A 19,842-nucleotide genomic window follows, 5' to 3' on the forward strand; every position below is an offset into this window, starting at 1 on the left:
TTTTAATAGATTATATTTTAAAATCATACATTGTATATTTCATATTCTTGGATTAGAAATTGAAAATATTTTACATATAATAACAACCAACATAATTTATAAATTATTATGATTTCAATACTTATGATGATAGTTTATTACGTATTATGATTTTTCATGATAGTTTATTACATGCGCTATCAGCTGAAGTACATATTTTGATTTTATAATGTTTTAAGTTGTGAAAATAATAGTTAAGAATTTAATGTTAATGATGAAATTTCAATCACCTATCATGAATTTTGTATGATTGTTTATTACATGCACTACCAACTGAAGCATTACAGTTTTAAGAATTAATATTTAAACATATTGGGTCAGAAATTGACAATATTTTACAGAAAATAACAAATTATATTATTTATAAAAAAAAAAAATTTGTTTATTTTAATGATGTTGATTTACCATTTTCGATTTTTTATGATTGCATTGCATGCACTATATTAATTTAAAGATAAAATAATTATTAAGAATGGCATTCATGAATTCTTATACTTAGTTATTTTTATTGAATTGAAATTTAGAATTAGTATTAGATATTTATTTAGGGTTAAATTTATAAAAAAATTACCTATAATTGTATTGTTTATAGTTATGGTTATTCTTGTTATTAATTTAAAGTTGTTTATACGCATGAGAAATTCTAAAACATTTTAGTTTTATATCTCTACTAATAAATTATTATGCTTATTTATATCACGTTTCAATTATCTTAGAAAACATTAAATAGAATATGTATACTTATAAGAGCTTAATAAAAGTGTCTACTGTAACTATTGAGCGTTTAAATTTTTATTGTTTATAATTCTTTTAATTTTACTATGTATAAATCATGAAGATTAATTAGATTTTGGTATTATGCATGTAATATTTTGTATAATTTAAGCAACTATTTTTTACAAAAAGTCTCAGATAAATAATTTATAATAGGAATTACGTTTTAAAATAAATAATCATTTTATGTGTATCTATGTTAAAGGGTCGACCAATTATGGCGCGTATCAAGGCAAAGCCAATGAATCGTATGGCAGCCCCGATATCACCTGGTACTGTTGCTGGAATTCCTGGTATGAAAACTGTAAATGGTTTTAGAACTCCTCCTATCCAAGCTCAACCTATCAATCCATACATAGACCAAGGTCCTGGTATCACAGCTGCTGGACCTCCAGCACCACCTCCACAACATCCTCAGGCTGCCAGGTTGTTTTATACAAATGGAGGACCAGCTCAGTATGCACCTGTCAATTATGCTGCTAATCTGCAAGTATATGTAAGTATATTTGATTATTGATCTTAAATTGTGAAGATATTTCTTTTAAATATATAGATATTATTTTATTCAAAATAATTATCCTGGATATTATTATTAAGTTACAGCAGCAACAACAGTCTCCATATTATCCTACAAATATGATTCAGCATTGGGCTCATCCTGCAACAGGTGCTTATTATACAACTGATTTAAGTGGAATATTTTCTGTAAATGGATTAGCTCCCCAAGGATCATTTACTAAACCTCAAAATTCTAGATACAATGTTTCACGTCCACCGTAAGTAATTTTATACTGGGAAATCCATAATTAGTTTATCAATTATAATATTTTTCTGGATTAGTGGTAGAAGCAATGGAAAGATGCGTCATAATTCTGTTGGAGGTAGTGAATATTATCGAAGTTCTGCTTCAGATAGTGGTTTACCATCTCGTCCTGGTAGTTATACATCAAATGGTAGTTTAACTAAATCATCAAGTAGTAGTGGATCTTTGCATATTTCCAATGCAACCAGAAACTATGTTGACAATCAAGATTCTAATGTTGTGGATAGGCAGTCTAGTGGAGCAATCAACATCCCAAAAGATCCTACATCATTGCCACTAAGGTATTATACATTTATATAATTTAATACATAAATAATGCCTTTTGGTTTAATTATTTAAATGACCTAAAGGACTTAGTAAATGTATTTAAAAGTTTACATCAGGGATGGCCAGCCTGCGGGCCGCATGCGGCCCACTTTGGAAAGTTTGTGGCCCACGAGATTTATCAATCATTTACGAAAAAAAATATATTTTTGTCCCTATAAAATATCCTGGAATGCCCACACAATGCGGAATCCATATTAATAACGTAATCGCAACAAACTGTTTGATTCATCAACAAAATTTTTGTTCCCAAGTATTGTCGATGAACCATGTTATGGGCCATGTCTCACATGCATACATTATCATTGGTCTGGCTAGTACTATGTAAAGTCGTTCTTTGGTTTTTTTTTGACAGTAATTTCTACCTTAATAACCCTGAGAGGGTGTACAAACATCAGCTCCCTGATGTAATGTGTTTTTTTATGTCTTCGTGGTTGTTATTTGTGCTACTTAAGTGAGTGCCTAAATGTTTAAAATCATCTACCTCTTCAAAACCTATATTCTGCGATGTGTAGTCCAGGCAGTATTTCGCATCTGACCATTTTTCCTACCAATTCACATGTATTTTGTTTTAGTTTCTTTAATGTTGAGTCCTTGTTTTTTTGCATCTCATATCAGCAATTCTGTTGTTTTTGAATGTCCTGTTCACTTTCATCTAATATTACTTCATTGGCATATGCTAGTAGTGAGAAGTCTTGGCCGCAGTTAATTCCTTGATATTTTTCTTATACTTCCCTTACTGCCATCTCTTGTACAATATTAAATAGTATTTGTGACAATATGTCGCCTTGTTTTAATTCTGTTGTTTGGAATTCTTCTGATTTTTTTGTGACCTAATTTAACCATGAATCTTGATCCTTCCGTACTCACTCTTATCATTGATATTATTTTTTGAGGAGGCTTCTAACAGCTTTAAGTTTCTCCATATTTCTGCTTTTTGTACGGAGTCATATACCTGTTTAAAGTCTATAAAGATTAAGTGTAGTGGCCTATTAAACTTGTACTTTTCTAATACTTGTTTAAGTAAGAATATATGGTCTATTGTTGATCTGCCCAACATGAAACTACTATGATATTATTAGCGTATGGTTTTAATCAGTTTAGTAGAGTATTTGATAGGATCTTATATGTGGTGTTCATTAAGGATAATCCTCTATAATTATTTACATCCATGGTCCTCTTTTTTTTATTTACAGGGCATATTATCAATAGGTTTAATTCCGATGGAATCCTTTCAGTTTTTCATACTTCTTTTAATAGGTCCCATATTTCCTGCATTAGTTTTTGTCCACTGTTCTTCAGGAGTTCCGCTATGATCAAGTCTTTTTCTGGGGCCTTATCATTTTTATGCATTTTAATGACCACTTCTATTTCTTCTTGACTTGGTATTTTATCTTCTGGTTCTGCAGTTAGGTATGTTATATTCTCTTCGGTTGTGTCTACCAGTTATTCCAATAGCTGTTTCTCTAAATTCTTTTGTAATCTATTTTTTTTCTTCTGTAATCATTAGGGCTAGGATTTTAATGACCCAAAAAACCTAAAAAAAAATGACATTAAAATAACCTAAAAATGACCTAAAAAAATGGCCTTAAAATAACCTAAAAAATGACCTTAAAAAATGCCCAAAAGATAAAAAATGATTTTAAAATATTATAAAAATGCATTATAAATTATAATTTATAATTATTAATTATTATTTATTAATTAATATTTCGTAAGAAAATTATTTAAATTATAATATTATAAAAAAAATTCAAGTTTGAAGTTTGGACTTATCATGCAATGACCAGCTTGAAATTTTCTGAAATAAACAACAAAAAATACTATAAAATAAAAAATATATATGCAATCCCGAAAGTAAAGACACTAACTAAATAGATATTTAACAAAACCATACGTAGGTACACTCCACACCACTGTCATCTAATTTTACGATTAAGATAACTCGTGGTATCAAAGTTTATTGTTGTAATATATAAGTGGTTTTATTATCGATAACGAGTACTAACGCACTATCTCTATAATTGAAATATTTATATAATTATTTCTGTTACAAATTCAAAACTTATTGAGAACATCTAGTGTAAATGAAAATGTATAAAAATATTACCAAGATTTCAAAAAAGTATAAAAATGCCCGTAAAATTGAAAAAATGACCTAAAAATGCTACAAAATGACCCTAAATCCATAAAAGTGCAAAAAATGCAAAAAAAAGCAAAATAAAAACTATATATTTGGACTCGTATATGACCAAATCACATTTTGTGTTTGAAAAGCTATGTCCTGTAAATCCTAAAAAAAAATGCAAAATCCTATACTATCCTAGCCCTAGTAATCATACATTGTTAATATCCTTCATTATCATGTTTGTTCTTGGTTTACATTAAATCAAAGAAGTTCTTTTATACTTTTTAATAAAGAAATTAATAATAATAATAAATCACTTTAATTTTAATAATTTACATGAATTATTTGATTTTAAAATAATAACTATTATAGTTATTACAGACTATACCTAGAATTTATAAAATTATGTAAAAACATCAATATAAAAAAAAACATAAAAAAAAGAACTGGTTAATGTCTTTGAGATGAACTTTTGTCATGCCTTAAGTCTTACAATATATTTGAAACAAACAAAACGTTTTCATATGTAGCAATTATGTATAGATCCATTTATTTGTGTATATTTTTATTGACACTCCATCTTCTCCCATGGTGTGGCTCTTATTCTAACTGTAAATGGTTAATTATTTTGTATTTAATTTGTTATTATAGATATAGGCGAAGGAAGAAAGATGATGAAATTGGACCAGAAGTAATAACTGGTACTTTACCTCAACCAACTGGATCGCAAAGTTTTGATTTGGCAGCTGATGCGTTCCCTCCGTTACCACCTCAAGTTGTGTCTATACCACACCAGTCACCAACTCCACTGCCCCATGACCAGTTGTCACCTCGTAATAACTTTGATCCTAGGTAAAATATTATTAAGCTTTCTTTGGTTGTATTTTGTGATGAATAACTTGACTGTTTAAACTCTGAGTATATTTTGCTTTTATACATTCAATATTTATTCATTTAAAATTAAATTGTATTTATATTTACCTACTATCCATTCTACCTACACTACTACACATTACAACTACTACCTCCATTATAAATTTATATATATATATTTATAGGATTTCTCTAATATCATCAAATATGCCTGTGGTTCTTCCTGAACCTTCGGTGCTTAAGACTGAAGATATAGACCCAACTGTGAGTTCAGAAAATGTGGCTAATGGTCCACAAACAGTCCTACCTGTTGCTGTTCGATCTGTACCTGTCACAGCAATTGTTGATGACTTGTCTAATGTGTCACTGAACTCTATAAATTCTCATACAAAGGTTTTTATTATAATTTAATATCATTTTTTGATTTCTTTTAACTAAAAATTTTATAATTATTATATAAATAGGTTCAGGATATTATAACACCTTCGAATTCTATATTAAGTCCTATAGATAAGACTGTAATGCCAGCAAAATCTGACATACCAACTACTATGCCTAAAGCCAATAGTGCATCTCTTAATTCTACTAAATCAACTGTACCAAATCTTAAGGCTGCATCACCATCACAATGTGCTTGTGTCATACCACAACCACCTGCTACGTTTTCTGCAGATATGGCTAACAATAATCCTGTTATTAATGGAAATGGTTCTCCAAATATTGGTCATAAACTAAGTTATGCTCAAGTAGCACAGCATCACAAAGAAAGAAATGAAAGCCATATTTCCACAGTTATCACATTTGGGCAATCTTCTATTGCAGAAGAAGAAAAGAAAGAAGAACCCATACCAGTGGTAACACCACAATCTAAACAATCAAACATCTCGACAGGTATAAATTAAATAAGCTGCGTATAAAAAATGTAATTAATCTTAACCTACCAACTAATTATATTTATATTTTATTATTTACTTTTTGAGTATTTGATAATAATATTAACAATATAAATGATTGATGCCTTATTAGATGCATTTTAAATAACTTCAAACTTTGTTAAGTTATGGAATTAAATTAGTGAAGTTGAAGTTATTTTATTCATTTATTTGTTAATTAAAGTTGGAAATTCTTAAATTAAGCTTACATTAAAAAAATGTATGATACTATGATATTTTTTAAATGATTATTTTAAAAATGTTTTCATTAGTTCAGTTATTGTATAGTTAAAATAGAAAAAGTAATATTATATAATTTTTTTTTTAAAGATGGTTCCATTACCATTAAATCTGGCAAAGGACACCGAGCTACTAATAATGAGCGGGGAACAACACCTAGAAAAGAAAGATCATCTAAATTCAATCGCACTAAGTCACCCAAATAAAATTTTAATGAGGCCTGAGTACTAGTTATGATTCATTTTTTAAACATCTGGTTAAGTAAGTATTTAAGTTAATTTATAGTAATATCCTCTTTTTTAACCTTCAGATGCTTTTAAAGTAAAATACACCTGTGTTAAGGACTTCAATGATTAAACTCGAAACTTGATATATGTGTCAGAATTCATAGTATTTTGAATAACATTTACTTATTAAATTATTTTACCCTCACATATAAATTATGTATTTATTTTTAGCACAAGCTTATTTATAGTTAATTTTTCAGTATTAAAACCAACCACAATTCACAAGTATGGCAAATAAGTGGATGGAACTGGACAGTATCATCATAAAAGTTATGGCATTGTTTAATGCTTAAATTGTTGGACTTAAAACATAAATAATAGATAAATATATCCCCCTCCCCCGTCCTATTGTCATTATATTCTAATCAAGTTGTCCAAGTTATTGTTTATTGTTAGTTATTTTTATATAAGTTTAATTTCTTTTGATTGTTTCCTTTTATGAAAAAATGCATAAAACAAAACAACTTAAACATAAAATTACCTGTAGTGATATAATCTTATGTGTGTGTGTATATATACATATACATTATATATCTATATATATATATATATATATATATATATATATATATATATATATATTTAATGATTTAAATAACATAACTGTGATAAATATATATACATAAAAATGCATAAGTTTATGTTATATATATAATATTTATCTTGGATTAATTGTAGTCATTATTTTCATTGATATAGTATTATGATTTACATTAATTACAAGTATAATATTTCATTAAATATTTTTCATTAATTTCTCCAATTTACGTTATTACATTTTAATATATTTGTAATATTATGCTTCACCTCAAATATTCAGTTGCATTAATATTTATTTTTTAACAATATTTAATCTTTGTTATTTTATGTTTATAAAAATAAATTCGTTTTGTATTGACTGACTGAAAGAATGACTGGATTTGAACAAAATTAAAAGCTTCTACTGTTCTAACTTATTATTATTCGAGCAAAACTGTTTGCACTAATTTTGCTTTAGTTTTGCAAACCTAGTTATTACAAAAGAAAAGTGAAAAAAAATTATGTTGCTTATCACAGTATTGTTATATTTGTCAACTATCAGATAACTAAAAGATAATTACAAAATGCTTATATTATACATCATCAGTTTATATTTATTTATATTTACTTATAATTTATAAGCAATGTTGTTTTGTTTTGTCTTTTATTTTAATATTGTGCTATGTGAGTAATTTTATAAATTTTTAATTTATACATTATTATTTATATGTTAAAATTACTTTAATTTTGATTGTATTATTTTAGAAAAAAAAAATATGAAAGTAATCCCTTAAAACAACTTGATAAATTTGACATCCGCATCCGTTAATGGACCAATTTTTTTTTCTACATTCTTATTGAATTTTTTTGTTTAAATTTTTAAATTTTTATTGGCATGAAATATCTAAAAAAAAAAATTAATAATAAAAAAGAAAAATTAGAACTGAAAATATTCTAGTTGCATAATATAATAGAATCTTTTATTAATGATACAACTATGTTTTTAAATTAGCTTATTTAAAACTAAGATGATGTAACCATTAAATTTTCCTTATGAAAGAAAATATTCATTTTTAATTTTTGTACTACTTAAATTTTGTTTCTGATTTAAATATTTTTAAATTCAAATAATTAAAAAAGAAAAAAAATATAAATATTAAAACAAAAAAATTAAAAAAAAAAAAATGTGAAGTTAACAACTGTAGGTTAGTGTTTTTTTTTTTTTTGTTTTTTTTTAAATTTTTACAGTGGCCATAATGGCATTAGGCCAATGATTCATTGAATAACTTAACTGTATTTAATTATATATAATAGTTTTCTTAAATATGATGTAGATAAATAAAATTTGTTGGTATATAGACTAGAGTTGTCACAGGTTGGGTTTGTTGTTTTTCTGTCAATTTTTTTTAGCGTTAATTTCAAACCATTTTTGTTTTCTAAAATGTGTCTTGGGCGTTATTATTTGTTAAAATGTGCAAGATCAACCAAAAATAGTTTTAAATATATGTATTAAAAACTGACCAGATTAACAAAATTACATAGTTGGTTTGCTCAATTTTCTCAAGGACCGTCCTAATTGACATAAATTTGTGCTCTAATTTATTTTATTGAGTATTAATCTGATAATGATTATCAAAAAATAAAGTTCATGTTCCTGCATTTCTTTCAAAGTCAAATATTTATTAAGTCCATACCTACTTTATTTGCTTTTCCTTGTTGTAATTAAATTGTTGGAATATTTATTGAGTCACAAATTTTTGTTTTGGTCAAATGTTCAAAAAATGTATTGAATGTTTTTTTGTTTAATTAATAAATTTGAGAAAAATCCCTTCAAATCAAAAAATGTATAATGTACTTCTGTTTGTTACCATACTTAAATAAATAGTTTATAACTTGCATACTAACATAAATGAAAAAATAAAAGACAAAATCATATGGTGTAAATATATATTTATACTCTTAATTAATGTCAGCTAGATATTTCTTTTTATTTTCATTGTTTGATTACATTAAAATAAAATATATTTTACTATTATTAATTTATTATTATTTTATATTATTATTTTGTTTTTTGTTACATAATGGTTAATACATTTCCCAAATGTATTGTAATGGCCATATATGTGTTATGTTTGTTGTTAATTGTTTTAAAAATAGAGTAGGTATATGGCTTAAGAAACTATCACGTAATAAAATGTGAAAAAATAGCTCATGGAAGTCCATTAGGTATTGTTTGTTTTATTTTATATTATTTTTTTTTTGTTTTTAGTTATTTAATAATTAAATTATTTTGGGTTATTTTGTGTTATTTGTAATCTTCAATTTGAATGCTTCTACGTTGGATATTTTTAAATTTTCTTTCAAGAACATACAAAATGTATATTAGTAGTTGGAAGGATACTGGGATGACATTTTTTCTTTTGACAAAATGTTTATTTTTTTATTAATCGTGTATATAATTGTTATTTTTTTTTAACTACCTAAATAGCTAAATTAACAATTATTAATTAAGTGGAATTAGGAATTAATTTCCCTTAGTGCTAGTCATGGAAGGCTAATATTGATATATATATATATATATACATATATTTATACATTATTATCTATACAATGTGTGTTAGCTTATGGATTAATTTCTTAGCAGAATTTCCAATCATTAATTATTTGATACTATTTATAATATCACCAAATAAGTGTGCAAAATATTTGATTAAATTGTATTGGATATAATTTCTAATTAACTTTTTGAACATTAACTTTAAACTTAATAATATACCTAAAATGTATACATAAATGTACATACCATGTTTTGTTTAATGTAATTATTTCTTGTAAAAATTTTATTTCTTAGTATGTTTAAATAACCTTGATATTTAAATGGATTTCTTTAAATGGTAGTATGACTTGATAATTAATACATTTGAGTGATGTCTTGGTTATAATTAATAATTGTTAGAAATGTATTATAAGCGCACAGTGCTGTTTGTCAAAACACATCTATTTCATAGCATTTTTATAAGTTATCTATGATTTGCTTGATTGGAAAACTTGGAAATTATTTGTAACTCAATGGATCAATAAATTAATTTTGGCCATGTTAACACAATTTGTATATGAAGATGTATGTATTAATATATATATATAGCCCTTCTCAATTTAAAGAAACTGAAAAAAATACAAATAAAAATAAAATAATTTGTTTAGAATATTTTTATTTAACAGCTGGATATAATATAAAATATAGTTATTCTCTTTTTTTTTTTCGTTGATTTATTTTTCTAGGTGTCAAATGTATATTCTTTTATAGTCATTGAATTAATTTGCAAAAGATAAAGAATGTCGAAGCTCAATAGTATTAAATTATTTTTCTTTTAATTGCCCTAATGACGGGTTGTTTTGAAATCTTTTAGTTCCATTATTTGTTGTAAATCTTTAGTTTTGTAATTTAAGTCAAATTTACTAATATATATTCATTTTATGTATAAATAATTTTAAATGTATACTTTGTTATCATAGTATGATAAATAAAAATATGAATTTTTCCAAGGTAGACGTTGACTACTCTTCTCTTATAATAAAGCCACTGTGCATACTATTATATAAAATCTAGTATTTTTACTACATACAATTGTTTTCGCTAAAAAAATCATTTTTTTTTTCTTTAGTGTCTTTACTATTAATGACTTGACATTACCTATTTAGTATTTACGTAGGCCTTCCAGGTTATTATATTAATAGTTAACTGCAGCCAACCCTTTAGTATTCCATAATGTAAGGTATAATTATTTTTCATGATTTTAATATAACTTTTCCTTACCCAATTACTACCAACCTATACTGTTGTGCCTAATTCCACTGTTTTTGTTACATTATGTAATAAACTTTTAAAAACTGTGTTTATTGAACATATATATTATTAATAAATTGTTACATGTGAATTCAAACGGTAACACGATATACGGTTATTATAATAATTATAATTTCAAATCGCATTAACGTTTGAAACCAGTTGACTGATCCATTTATTCTGTTTTAATCGAAAACTATTTTAACTTATTTATATTTATATTTTTTAAAAATTCGTAAAACTATTATTATACTGATAATTATAATATGAATATTTAAAAAGAATAATCGTGGTTATGTAATTGTTAAGGTGTAAATAATTAATGTTCTTTCAAACTGGATTTCATGACCAACTAGAGAATATTAAAAGTGATAATTAAAGCTTGATTTAGTTGTTTTTTCCTCTCAATTCGGCGTGTAATTCATGCCGATGGATGACGTACGAATTTATGTTTTTATGTTCATGGAGTCTTGTTTGATTTGGAATTTTTGTGATATTTGATTATTAATCTTATAAATACATACATTATATATTATATATAAAGAAAACCGATAGCAGACATTGTTTTATTGTATTTTATCATAGAAATGTAACAATTATATGGTATTTATACAATAATGTGTTTCAATTTTTTCATTCCTACAAATATTTTATGTACTAAAATTTAGCGTTTGTTTTAAAATAGCGTTTGATTTTTTAATCCAATACTAATAAAACATTTGAAGATATAAAAATTATTTAACAGCTATAACTGTAAATCATTGTTTTAGGGTATTTCAATACTTAACTACAATATTGTCTTAACTATGTTTGAACTGATGAAGATTTATTGCGTAAAAATGTATAGTTTATCCTAACCTAACACATATAATGGATATTTGTTTCTCTAGGACTTAACGGAACAAACAAGCCAGTGTTTACTAGTTTTGGGTCCTGAAAACCCATATTTAGTCTAGTTGAGTCCCAGTGTTCTTTGGGTGGTACACTAGTTATATCTCACGATTTTACAAGTACTATTCTAGTGGGGTCCATATAAAAACAAACATTCCCTTCTCATTTGTACAGACTTAAAACTGTCAGTTATCTATTAATTAGTACACGGGTATGATTTTTTTTTTTAATATCTTATATACGGTATATAATCATTAATTGAAAATTAGAATACTTGTATATGATAAATTAATAAATGATTAAAAAATTTACATAATTGATAAAAATTCAAATGTTAGAACTTTTACAAATTCCAATCTTAATTTTTTTAACATTATCAATTGTGTATCAATAATGTAAGTTACAGGTTTTATTGTCCTAGTGGTCGAATCGAATTCATATGTTATCGTTTTTAAAATCGGAAGCAATTAGTTGTTTATCTTTATCATAAATATTGTTTGAAACCTAACTCGGATACACCCAAACAAGCACTGGTATGGTTTGTTGAATGCATGTTTGCAAATATTTCGTTTTCAACATGCCATATTAACATAGGCATAACTAAATTATTTTCAGTGTATACACAAAGACTTATGGCTTTACTCCTTCACATTCCCTTGCCGTGTTTTATTTAAACCAGGAATGTCCAACCTTTTTTCCTCGGTGGGCCACTTTGGTAAACAATTATCTTAGAGCGGGCCACCAAATATAAAAGTACGAATAATATCAATATTAATCTAATAATGTTATTTTATTACTCATAGTGGATATACAATGAACATTTAGTACATGTACTATATTTAAAAAAAATCTTTTATTTGATCAATACGCTCTTTCAAGTACACGGCTTATATCGTGAAATTTTTATTTGAAAATTATCGGAAATCAAATTATTACATTTAAAAAAAAAAGTATCTTGTAGTTATTTTTAAAATGTGTTTTATATTATGTTTCATTTTAAAAAAGTTGTAACGGGCCACGTTGATTACTTTCGAGGGCTACATGTGGCCCGTGGGCCGCGTGTTGGACACCACTGATTTAAACTCTAGATATAATCCCGGATTTAATAATGCCTGAAAATAAACACAATACTTTATCTGTCTAAATTTTTCATGATCGTATAAACAAGAAAATGTATTATTAGGAAAGTTAAATTGACTAGTTATTTCCCTTTTGAAAGCATCTATTATTTTAATTCGAAAGACGCGCTTTGCATTTATAATTTCTTATTTTGGTTTACTGAAAAAAAAAATTTAAATTGCTGTAGACTGATTAAGAAACGTTAAATATTCTCTACGCTAAGTGACGTGCTAATTGGAGGTACAGTCTATTAGAACATGAGAAACTTGCCAAAACAAATCGGTCATCAATGTAATGATATAAACAAATGGTGATAAATGGACGCCATTTTGATCGAAGCGTGCGCACGTTATCACTCGACACGCAATCTTACTGATATGGACTAAAACCGTGTCAGTCTGTTATAGTGCATTGTGCGTTGCAATTTTGTGTAGTATCTGCATTGTATGCCGTTTTATTTCTGTTACAACTGCAGTCGCATCAAAGATAGTGCGCAGGGTTATAGTTAAAATAGCTCGACTACACAATTATTTTGTTTGAAATTTCGTCTATCTTCTTCGTTTTTAAAAAAAAAATATCGAACCATATTCGACGCGTATTTGTAAAAATTTGTTTAGTGGCATTCCAAAGCCATTTGACACCAGTCGCCAATGACACAGATCACTGGGTAAGTACCTATTTAATTTCTATGTCACGTTCTATTTTCGTTACGTCGGTACTTTTTGTTCCTCCCACCATGGATATACCGCTGTTCGCTAGTGCCTGGTACTCAGGTGCGCGCGACACGACTACGATGATCGACCGATGTGTAGATCACGAAAATAAACGAAGTGAAATCGTATTGGAATACGCTTTATTACATATTAGTGTGTATTACGATGTGTTTAGTATCGCTGTACACAACATAGACTGTCGTGAAATGCCCACGCTCACGTAATTATCGGATCGCGCATTTAGAATGTGAACGCGTGGCAGTTATCTCGGTTTCCAGAACGACATTTTCGATCCGATCATTGGTTTTCGGGACGAGATTTCACGGCATTATAAGCTAATTCATCAATCCTCGTTGCCGGTACGCTTTTTTTTGTTGGTATATTATTTTTTATTCATTCGGCTGATCTATTGCATTGTACAACAGTTGGTTCGACAGTTTCCAAAGACAAGAAGTTCGTCTCACCATGGTTGAATGTGATTCTACATTTTTTCAACATCATTTTGAATACATTAAATTCGTGTGTTTCAACCTTATTAATTTATTGCAGTGCCTATCTGTTTACATTTTGTATAAAAAAATTTCCTGTATTTCAAATACAAGTAATATATATATACCTAGTATATCTGTCTCATCATCAATTATTTTTTCCTACTGGTTAAAAACAATCCTTAAATTTGCAAATTATTTGTTTACACCACTACACTCTTGGTTTCTTAGGTTATAAATGTTTAAGTACTTTGTTTCTACATTTTTTTCAAGATAATAAAAAATTGTTAACTAATTAATTAACTATTCAATTTTAGAGTAAATAATACATCTGTCATGGGGCGTCGTTTATCTGGACCTTCCGCCAGAACTCGTGATGCACAACCACTGCCATTGTCAACGCAACATAATTCATCATTGACAAATGATCGAAATAATAGTGTGTCTCAACACGATGAGCTTATTCATTTTGTTAGTGGTTGTAAGTATTTTAAATAATATTTAGTACAAGACTATTATTAATTTTGAAAAATTGAATATTGTTTGTTGCACAATACCTATATAAATAAAATAACATTTTAAGTAAACTCAAATTTTTGCTAGCAACTAAATCATTTTTTAGGATATTTTGATGTAATATTGATTTAATACAATCTAAAAGTAATAGAAAGAATTGCAAAGGTTTTATTTTGATATAATGATGACAACATATTTATGTTTTAAATTATTATTTTTTCTATAAGTCGACCTTTCTACCTTTAGATGTAAACAAAACAATTTTATTCAATTATCATAATGTAGGTAATAGTCACTATAAAATAAATTGCTTTGTTTTTAATATCATAGTGTTTAAAATAATGTGATGATAGTATAACTAATAAAATTTAAAATTTAAAAAGTATTATATCATTTATATTTTATATAAATTTAATTGAAAAAATGTTCAAAAGATGTATATTTTATTAATATGAATATTAAAATTAATTCTAACTATGATTAATGATTTTAATATGATTTATTAATTAAAGTTTAGACTTCTTAAAAAATAAGTGAATTTTAGTATTTATTTATACCTACACTTTTTTCTTTTTATTATTTTTAAACTTAAATTTTTCTTGTATAATAACATAAATACAATTTTACATCATTCTCCAATTTAAATATTTTTTTGTTTTTGAAAATTATAAACTGAAATTGAAGGTTATCTGTTCTAAATCATAAGTTGATATTTTTTTAATACTATGTAAAATAAATAATACAATTTTAACAAAAAATATTAAATATCTTATATTTTTATGAATTAAAGGGTATAAAAAATTACATTATCTTAATTTGTGTATTAATTTTTCAAGAAATGACATATTTTTTTTCCTTTTAATTTTTAATGATTACATTAAATAACATTTTTTAACCACCATTATACCACATAATGTAATATTTAAAGTTGTCATGAATTATAATAAAATAATTTGTAAAACAATGAAATATTTAATATTTTTTATGTTATATGGTATTTCAGAACAATTGATTTACATTATCAATATTTATTACTAATTTATTTTTATTAATGTTTTAGCATGGAATGTAATAATTCAAGAATATGAAAATGGATTACAGGGAAATAATGGTATGTATATTATTTTCATAATTATTAAATGAAAGAAAGTAGATATATATTTACATTTATATGTATACGTATGGATTATGTTAACATTTGGCTAATGTCGACAGTATTCATGCACATTGGCTAATATGTAATATTTTGTGTATACACATGAAGTATCAAATAAACCCAAATAAATAAATGGTGAAAATATTAAACAATAATTTTTGTTAGCATTCTGTATACTATAGTATCACAATAATAATCTTATCCTAACTTATAATTTATCTAATCAATAAAGTGAAACATAAATAGGTCTAGTATTCTAGGTAGGTATAGTATCTTAATTATACAATGTTTTTTTAATAACTTTATATGTTATACAAGTATAATACATGATGCTAATCTGTAGTTAGTCCGTTTTCAAATGTGATACTTGTGAGTACAATATTGTATTTTAATTTTGTTGTTTAATTAAAATGGAACCAAAACCAGATTATTATTATTTATTAAAAAAAATGTTTTCTGAAAAACAATAAGATTATCATCAAGATATACAAAGATATATATATTTATATGGTTACCATATGTCCTAATTTTACTGGGACACTACCGGTTTTTAACCAAGTGTCTCGGTGTCCTGAGAAACTGTTTTGGGACAGCGATTTGTCCCGGTTTCAAAATTTTACTCGATAAAATATCAAGAAAATTGAAAACAAAAGAAAGGATTGGTTTCTCACAGTAGAAAGAGTTACTACAAAGTGTAATTCTCTCCATCATTTTTCTTATTAAGCCATTAATACTTTATATCAAATTAACTTTCTTTGTTCTGTTTCTGTGTATTGTTGTTGTCCACCATCTCCTCTTATTGGGTTGTTTAATTTTTTTGAGTGGCTTAAATGTAAAAATTTATAGTAACTGTATGTACTCAATGCAGCCGCGGCTGTTATTTTAACCACGTCCACTTTGTACAACTGCTAGACACAACTTAGTGAGTCATGGGACTATACAAAAGTGTAGAGTATGCATTCGTGCGCTGCTTCGTCTCACGTTAATTTGATAAGAGTCTTGATGAAGCGACCTCGCGAGAGTGTAACTAGCTTTAAGTATATTTACTTATTTTTATTTACTGATAATAAGCGACTTAAAAATCCACATTATTCTTACGAAGTATTGCCATCATGGAATTTCAAACATTTGAGTTAAAAGTACTAATACCTTGTAGAACGTTTGGAAAATTACAAATTATTAACAAAACATTTTTTTTCTAGCATATTTTAATTGTATTTTGAACAATTAATTTTTTTTTAAGGTACATAAGGTAGGATAACTACGTTTAAAATTAATCATCCATTCATTTCGAGCAGGGATTGAACCCCCAAAACCCCTCCCTACATCCGCCATTGGCCAAAATGCATGGATTATATCAATATTAGCCAAATTTTAACATTACCCATAACATATATATTTATAATTTTACTGAAATAAAATAGTTTCTTTTAAAATATTAATTTTTTGGTTATAATGATCTGTATTGTTTAAAAGTTATAACTGTTTGGTAATATAATTGTTTAAAATATTTATAATTTTTCATTCAATTATTTTAATAAAATTTTATTATTTAAAATTATTTGTTTTTAATTTAATTAAAGCTTTATAGTATTATAGTTTTATAATTTGTGTCAAATATTTTTTGTTAAAAAAGGGTCCTGCCCGTATATCTGTAATAAATAAATAAATATTGAATGTTCAAAATTATTTTAAATACCAATAGTTACTCATTATAAATTATTACAATGATATTTTTATTTATCTTAAATAATATATAATTTGTAATCAGCATTTAATTTTTTAGGTCGATTTCATATCCAGTTTTATGAAGAAAAAGGTGGGCATACTGACAAATTAAAAGGTATAAATATTGTTTTAATTTCTATATTATTTATAATAAAGTTTAATTTAATATAAAATCAATTTTAAATTTTTGTTTTATTTATACAAATTAAGCTTTATATGAGTTGATTTTTGTCTTAGCGCATAAGCAAAAAGAATTGAGTATATTTGTAATTTAATTCATGCTTTAAAATATTCAATTGATTTATTTTTTTGTTCTTAACTATTTAAATAGTTTTTAGTATTTAGTAAATGTTTGAATTTTTATGTTTCAGGATTTAAGCCTTTTGATTTAGAAGCTTGGTGGGGTAAACAAACTTTTCAACGATACCAACAACGTTCCTAACAATATTATACTTTATGTTAATGAAATGTATTTTCCAATTCAATATTTTTTTTCCAATTATTTAATATTCAAAATATATATGTTGTATTACTACGATATATTGATACTAATAATTAAGTTAAACTTTGTTATCTACCATCAATTATTAAATGTCTGCCTCATAAAGGTATGTCCAAATAATATAAGTATGATATAATAGTTTTGATAACTATAATTTGGGTATATGATTGGCAAAATAATAATAATGATAATAAACAAGTATTATTTAATTTAATTTGCTCTTTAAAAGTTAATTCATTATGTATATACTTTAATTCTAGGAGCAGGGATTTAATATGATTATTCCCATGTATTATTTGACATTCCAAAAAATTGGATATCGTAGAGTAGCTTGTATATTCGTTATTATTTATTTTATTTTAAATATAAATTATGTTTATTATTTATATGCAATCTATATAATTTAACCTATTGCCTGTGTCAATAGAAAAAAACTAATAATTTAGTGATATTATTTTTATTATTTTCCAAAGATAAATAGTTTATGTTTCATTGAAAATAACTTTATACTATTGCAATTTTTTTTTTGAAAACTAATATTTATTGAATAATCAATTAAATGTACCTGTAATAATATATTTTATATGTAATTTAGTTTTAAAATAGAAAGTTAAACCTTTCTTCTTATATTGTATTTAGATTTATCACTTCATTCTTTTTTAAAATATATTATTTTCTATTGATATTGCTTTTGTCTTTTTAAAACATGAGTTGTTTTTTACCTTGCTCCTTTTTTTTTATTTATAATTATTTTTTAGCTATAAATAAAATGTTATTAAACAAATAACTTTGTGTATTAATTGTTCATTTTATGTAAATTAAATTTATTACTAACAACACATAATCAACAATTAATTTGATTTAGTATTTGGTGATTACATTTGGTCTAAGATTTAATGATATTTTCGGTAATAAATTATTGAAATTAATCCAGTATTTATTTTTATTTTCCTCTTTTGATTTTAGTAATGTAAATTTGTAAAATGAAAACTGATGTTAAAATTAATAGTAATGGTTTTAGTATCTTGTAGAGATAATGTCCAATCAATTAATATTTCACTCTAAATATCATAAATATATCTGATTACTATTTTTTATTAAATAATTACATAATAATAGTTTTTATTTCTAATTAATATTTGTCTGTTGAGACCAATTTTGGTTTCTACATTTTACATTTCAGTAACAGTTTGGCTGTTATCAATTTCTATTATTAAATGTATGACATTATTGACAAATTATGTACTTTACAATGGACATAATTACATTGTCAAATGATATTACCTTAGGGCTTTAAGTATTGGTAGTTAGAACAGCAGTGGGTGTTGAGTGCAGTGTTGAAGCATTATAGGACACAATCAGGGCCTGCATTGGGTAGGATACAATACTCTCACCTATGAATAACCTATTTATTTAGTTGGCAATCATCAACTAATTAAGTAATATGTATTAGTTTTGTAGAATTATGTTTTAGAAAGTAGTGGCTAATTTTTATATTTATAACCCATCATCAATAGACATCACTAGACCTGATTACAATGAAACAACGTCTATCCACTTAAACTATGGAAAAATAAGATGGTGTTGTTATACTTCAATATATAAATTAAATATGAGTATATATCTCTTTTTTTTTTTGTTACACCATAGTACAGTAGTTCTTAAATTTTTTTAGGTCACATTCTCAAAACGATAAAATAGTAATCTCGATATGATTTTAAAAGTAATCAAACTATCATATTGACTATATTACAATAATATCAATAAATCATGTACTTCAGGCTTAAAATAATTTGACAATTTTATTTCATTACATTTTTATAAAACCGTTTAAAAAGTATTAAAGAAGTGAAATTATGTGAAAAAATTTAGATAATAGTTAAAACTGTTTTTATAAATGAGTAAAATTAACAAAATTGCAACAAAATTGAAAACATGTCCAA

The 19,842-nt window shown here is 25.5% G+C and overlaps 2 protein-coding genes and 1 non-coding gene across 9 annotated transcripts in view; all 3 read left to right on the forward strand.

The window, feature by feature from the left end:
* The window catches only part of LOC112690765 (la-related protein 4), a 34,837-nt gene extending 23,493 nt beyond the window's left edge, over nucleotides 1-11,344 (forward strand). For 2 of the 6 annotated variants that reach the window (XM_025564858.1, XM_025564859.1), the window contains exons 7-14: nucleotides 1,019-1,309; nucleotides 1,411-1,589; nucleotides 1,654-1,917; nucleotides 4,740-4,940; nucleotides 5,147-5,354; nucleotides 5,426-5,852; nucleotides 6,224-6,394; nucleotides 6,621-6,856. In XM_025564858.1, coding sequence (XP_025420643.1) covers nucleotides 1,019-1,309; nucleotides 1,411-1,589; nucleotides 1,654-1,917; nucleotides 4,740-4,940; nucleotides 5,147-5,354; nucleotides 5,426-5,852; nucleotides 6,224-6,339 — 1,686 coding nt within the window. In that variant the 3' untranslated portion in view covers nucleotides 6,340-6,394; nucleotides 6,621-6,856. Of the gene's footprint in view, nucleotides 1-1,018; nucleotides 1,310-1,410; nucleotides 1,590-1,653; nucleotides 1,918-4,739; nucleotides 4,941-5,146; nucleotides 5,355-5,425; nucleotides 5,853-6,223; nucleotides 6,395-6,620; nucleotides 6,862-10,221 lie in introns of those variants that run through there. The other 4 variants (XM_025564856.1, XM_025564855.1, XM_025564854.1 and 1 more) reach the window with 4 other exon arrangements.
* Nucleotides 244-322, forward strand: LOC112690778. Its single transcript, XR_003149251.1, has one exon. It is a non-coding gene; the product is annotated as a small nucleolar RNA Z195/SNORD33/SNORD32 family (small nucleolar RNA).
* A 1,630-nt stretch (nucleotides 11,345-12,974) lies between the features above and the next one.
* On the forward strand, nucleotides 12,975-17,913 carry LOC112690767 (MAPK regulated corepressor interacting protein 2). 2 transcript variants are annotated; one of them, XM_025564862.1, is made up of 6 exons: nucleotides 12,975-13,463; nucleotides 13,685-13,868; nucleotides 14,315-14,478; nucleotides 15,574-15,624; nucleotides 17,456-17,512; nucleotides 17,769-17,913. In XM_025564862.1, exons 3-6 carry the CDS (start codon nucleotides 14,334-14,336, stop codon nucleotides 17,837-17,839), a joined length of 324 nt encoding a protein of 107 aa, XP_025420647.1. In that variant the 5' UTR covers nucleotides 12,975-13,463; nucleotides 13,685-13,868; nucleotides 14,315-14,333; the 3' UTR covers nucleotides 17,840-17,913. The 2 variants fall into 2 exon arrangements, with proteins under 2 accessions (XP_025420647.1, XP_025420646.1); XM_025564861.1 differs by lacking the exon at nucleotides 13,685-13,868 and having other exon boundaries at nucleotides 13,109-13,463.
* The last annotated feature ends 1,929 nt before the right edge of the window (nucleotides 17,914-19,842 follow it).

Source organism: Sipha flava, unplaced genomic scaffold, assembly GCF_003268045.1.
Source record: "Sipha flava isolate LNK unplaced genomic scaffold, YSA_version1 51_pilon_pilon, whole genome shotgun sequence".
In the NCBI taxonomy this organism is placed as follows: Eukaryota; Metazoa; Arthropoda; class Insecta; order Hemiptera; family Aphididae; genus Sipha; species Sipha flava.

What these genes read in the sequence shown, in the direction of transcription:
- LOC112690767 (XM_025564861.1), top strand. An exon ending in TATTCATTTTGTTAGTGGTT is followed by an intron (nt 14,479 to 15,573) that starts GTAAGTATTTTA and finishes TTAATGTTTTAG; the next exon opens with CATGGAATGTAATAATTCAA. An exon ending in GCATACTGACAAATTAAAAG is followed by an intron (nt 17,513 to 17,768) that starts GTATAAATATTG and finishes TTTATGTTTCAG; the next exon opens with GATTTAAGCCTTTTGATTTA.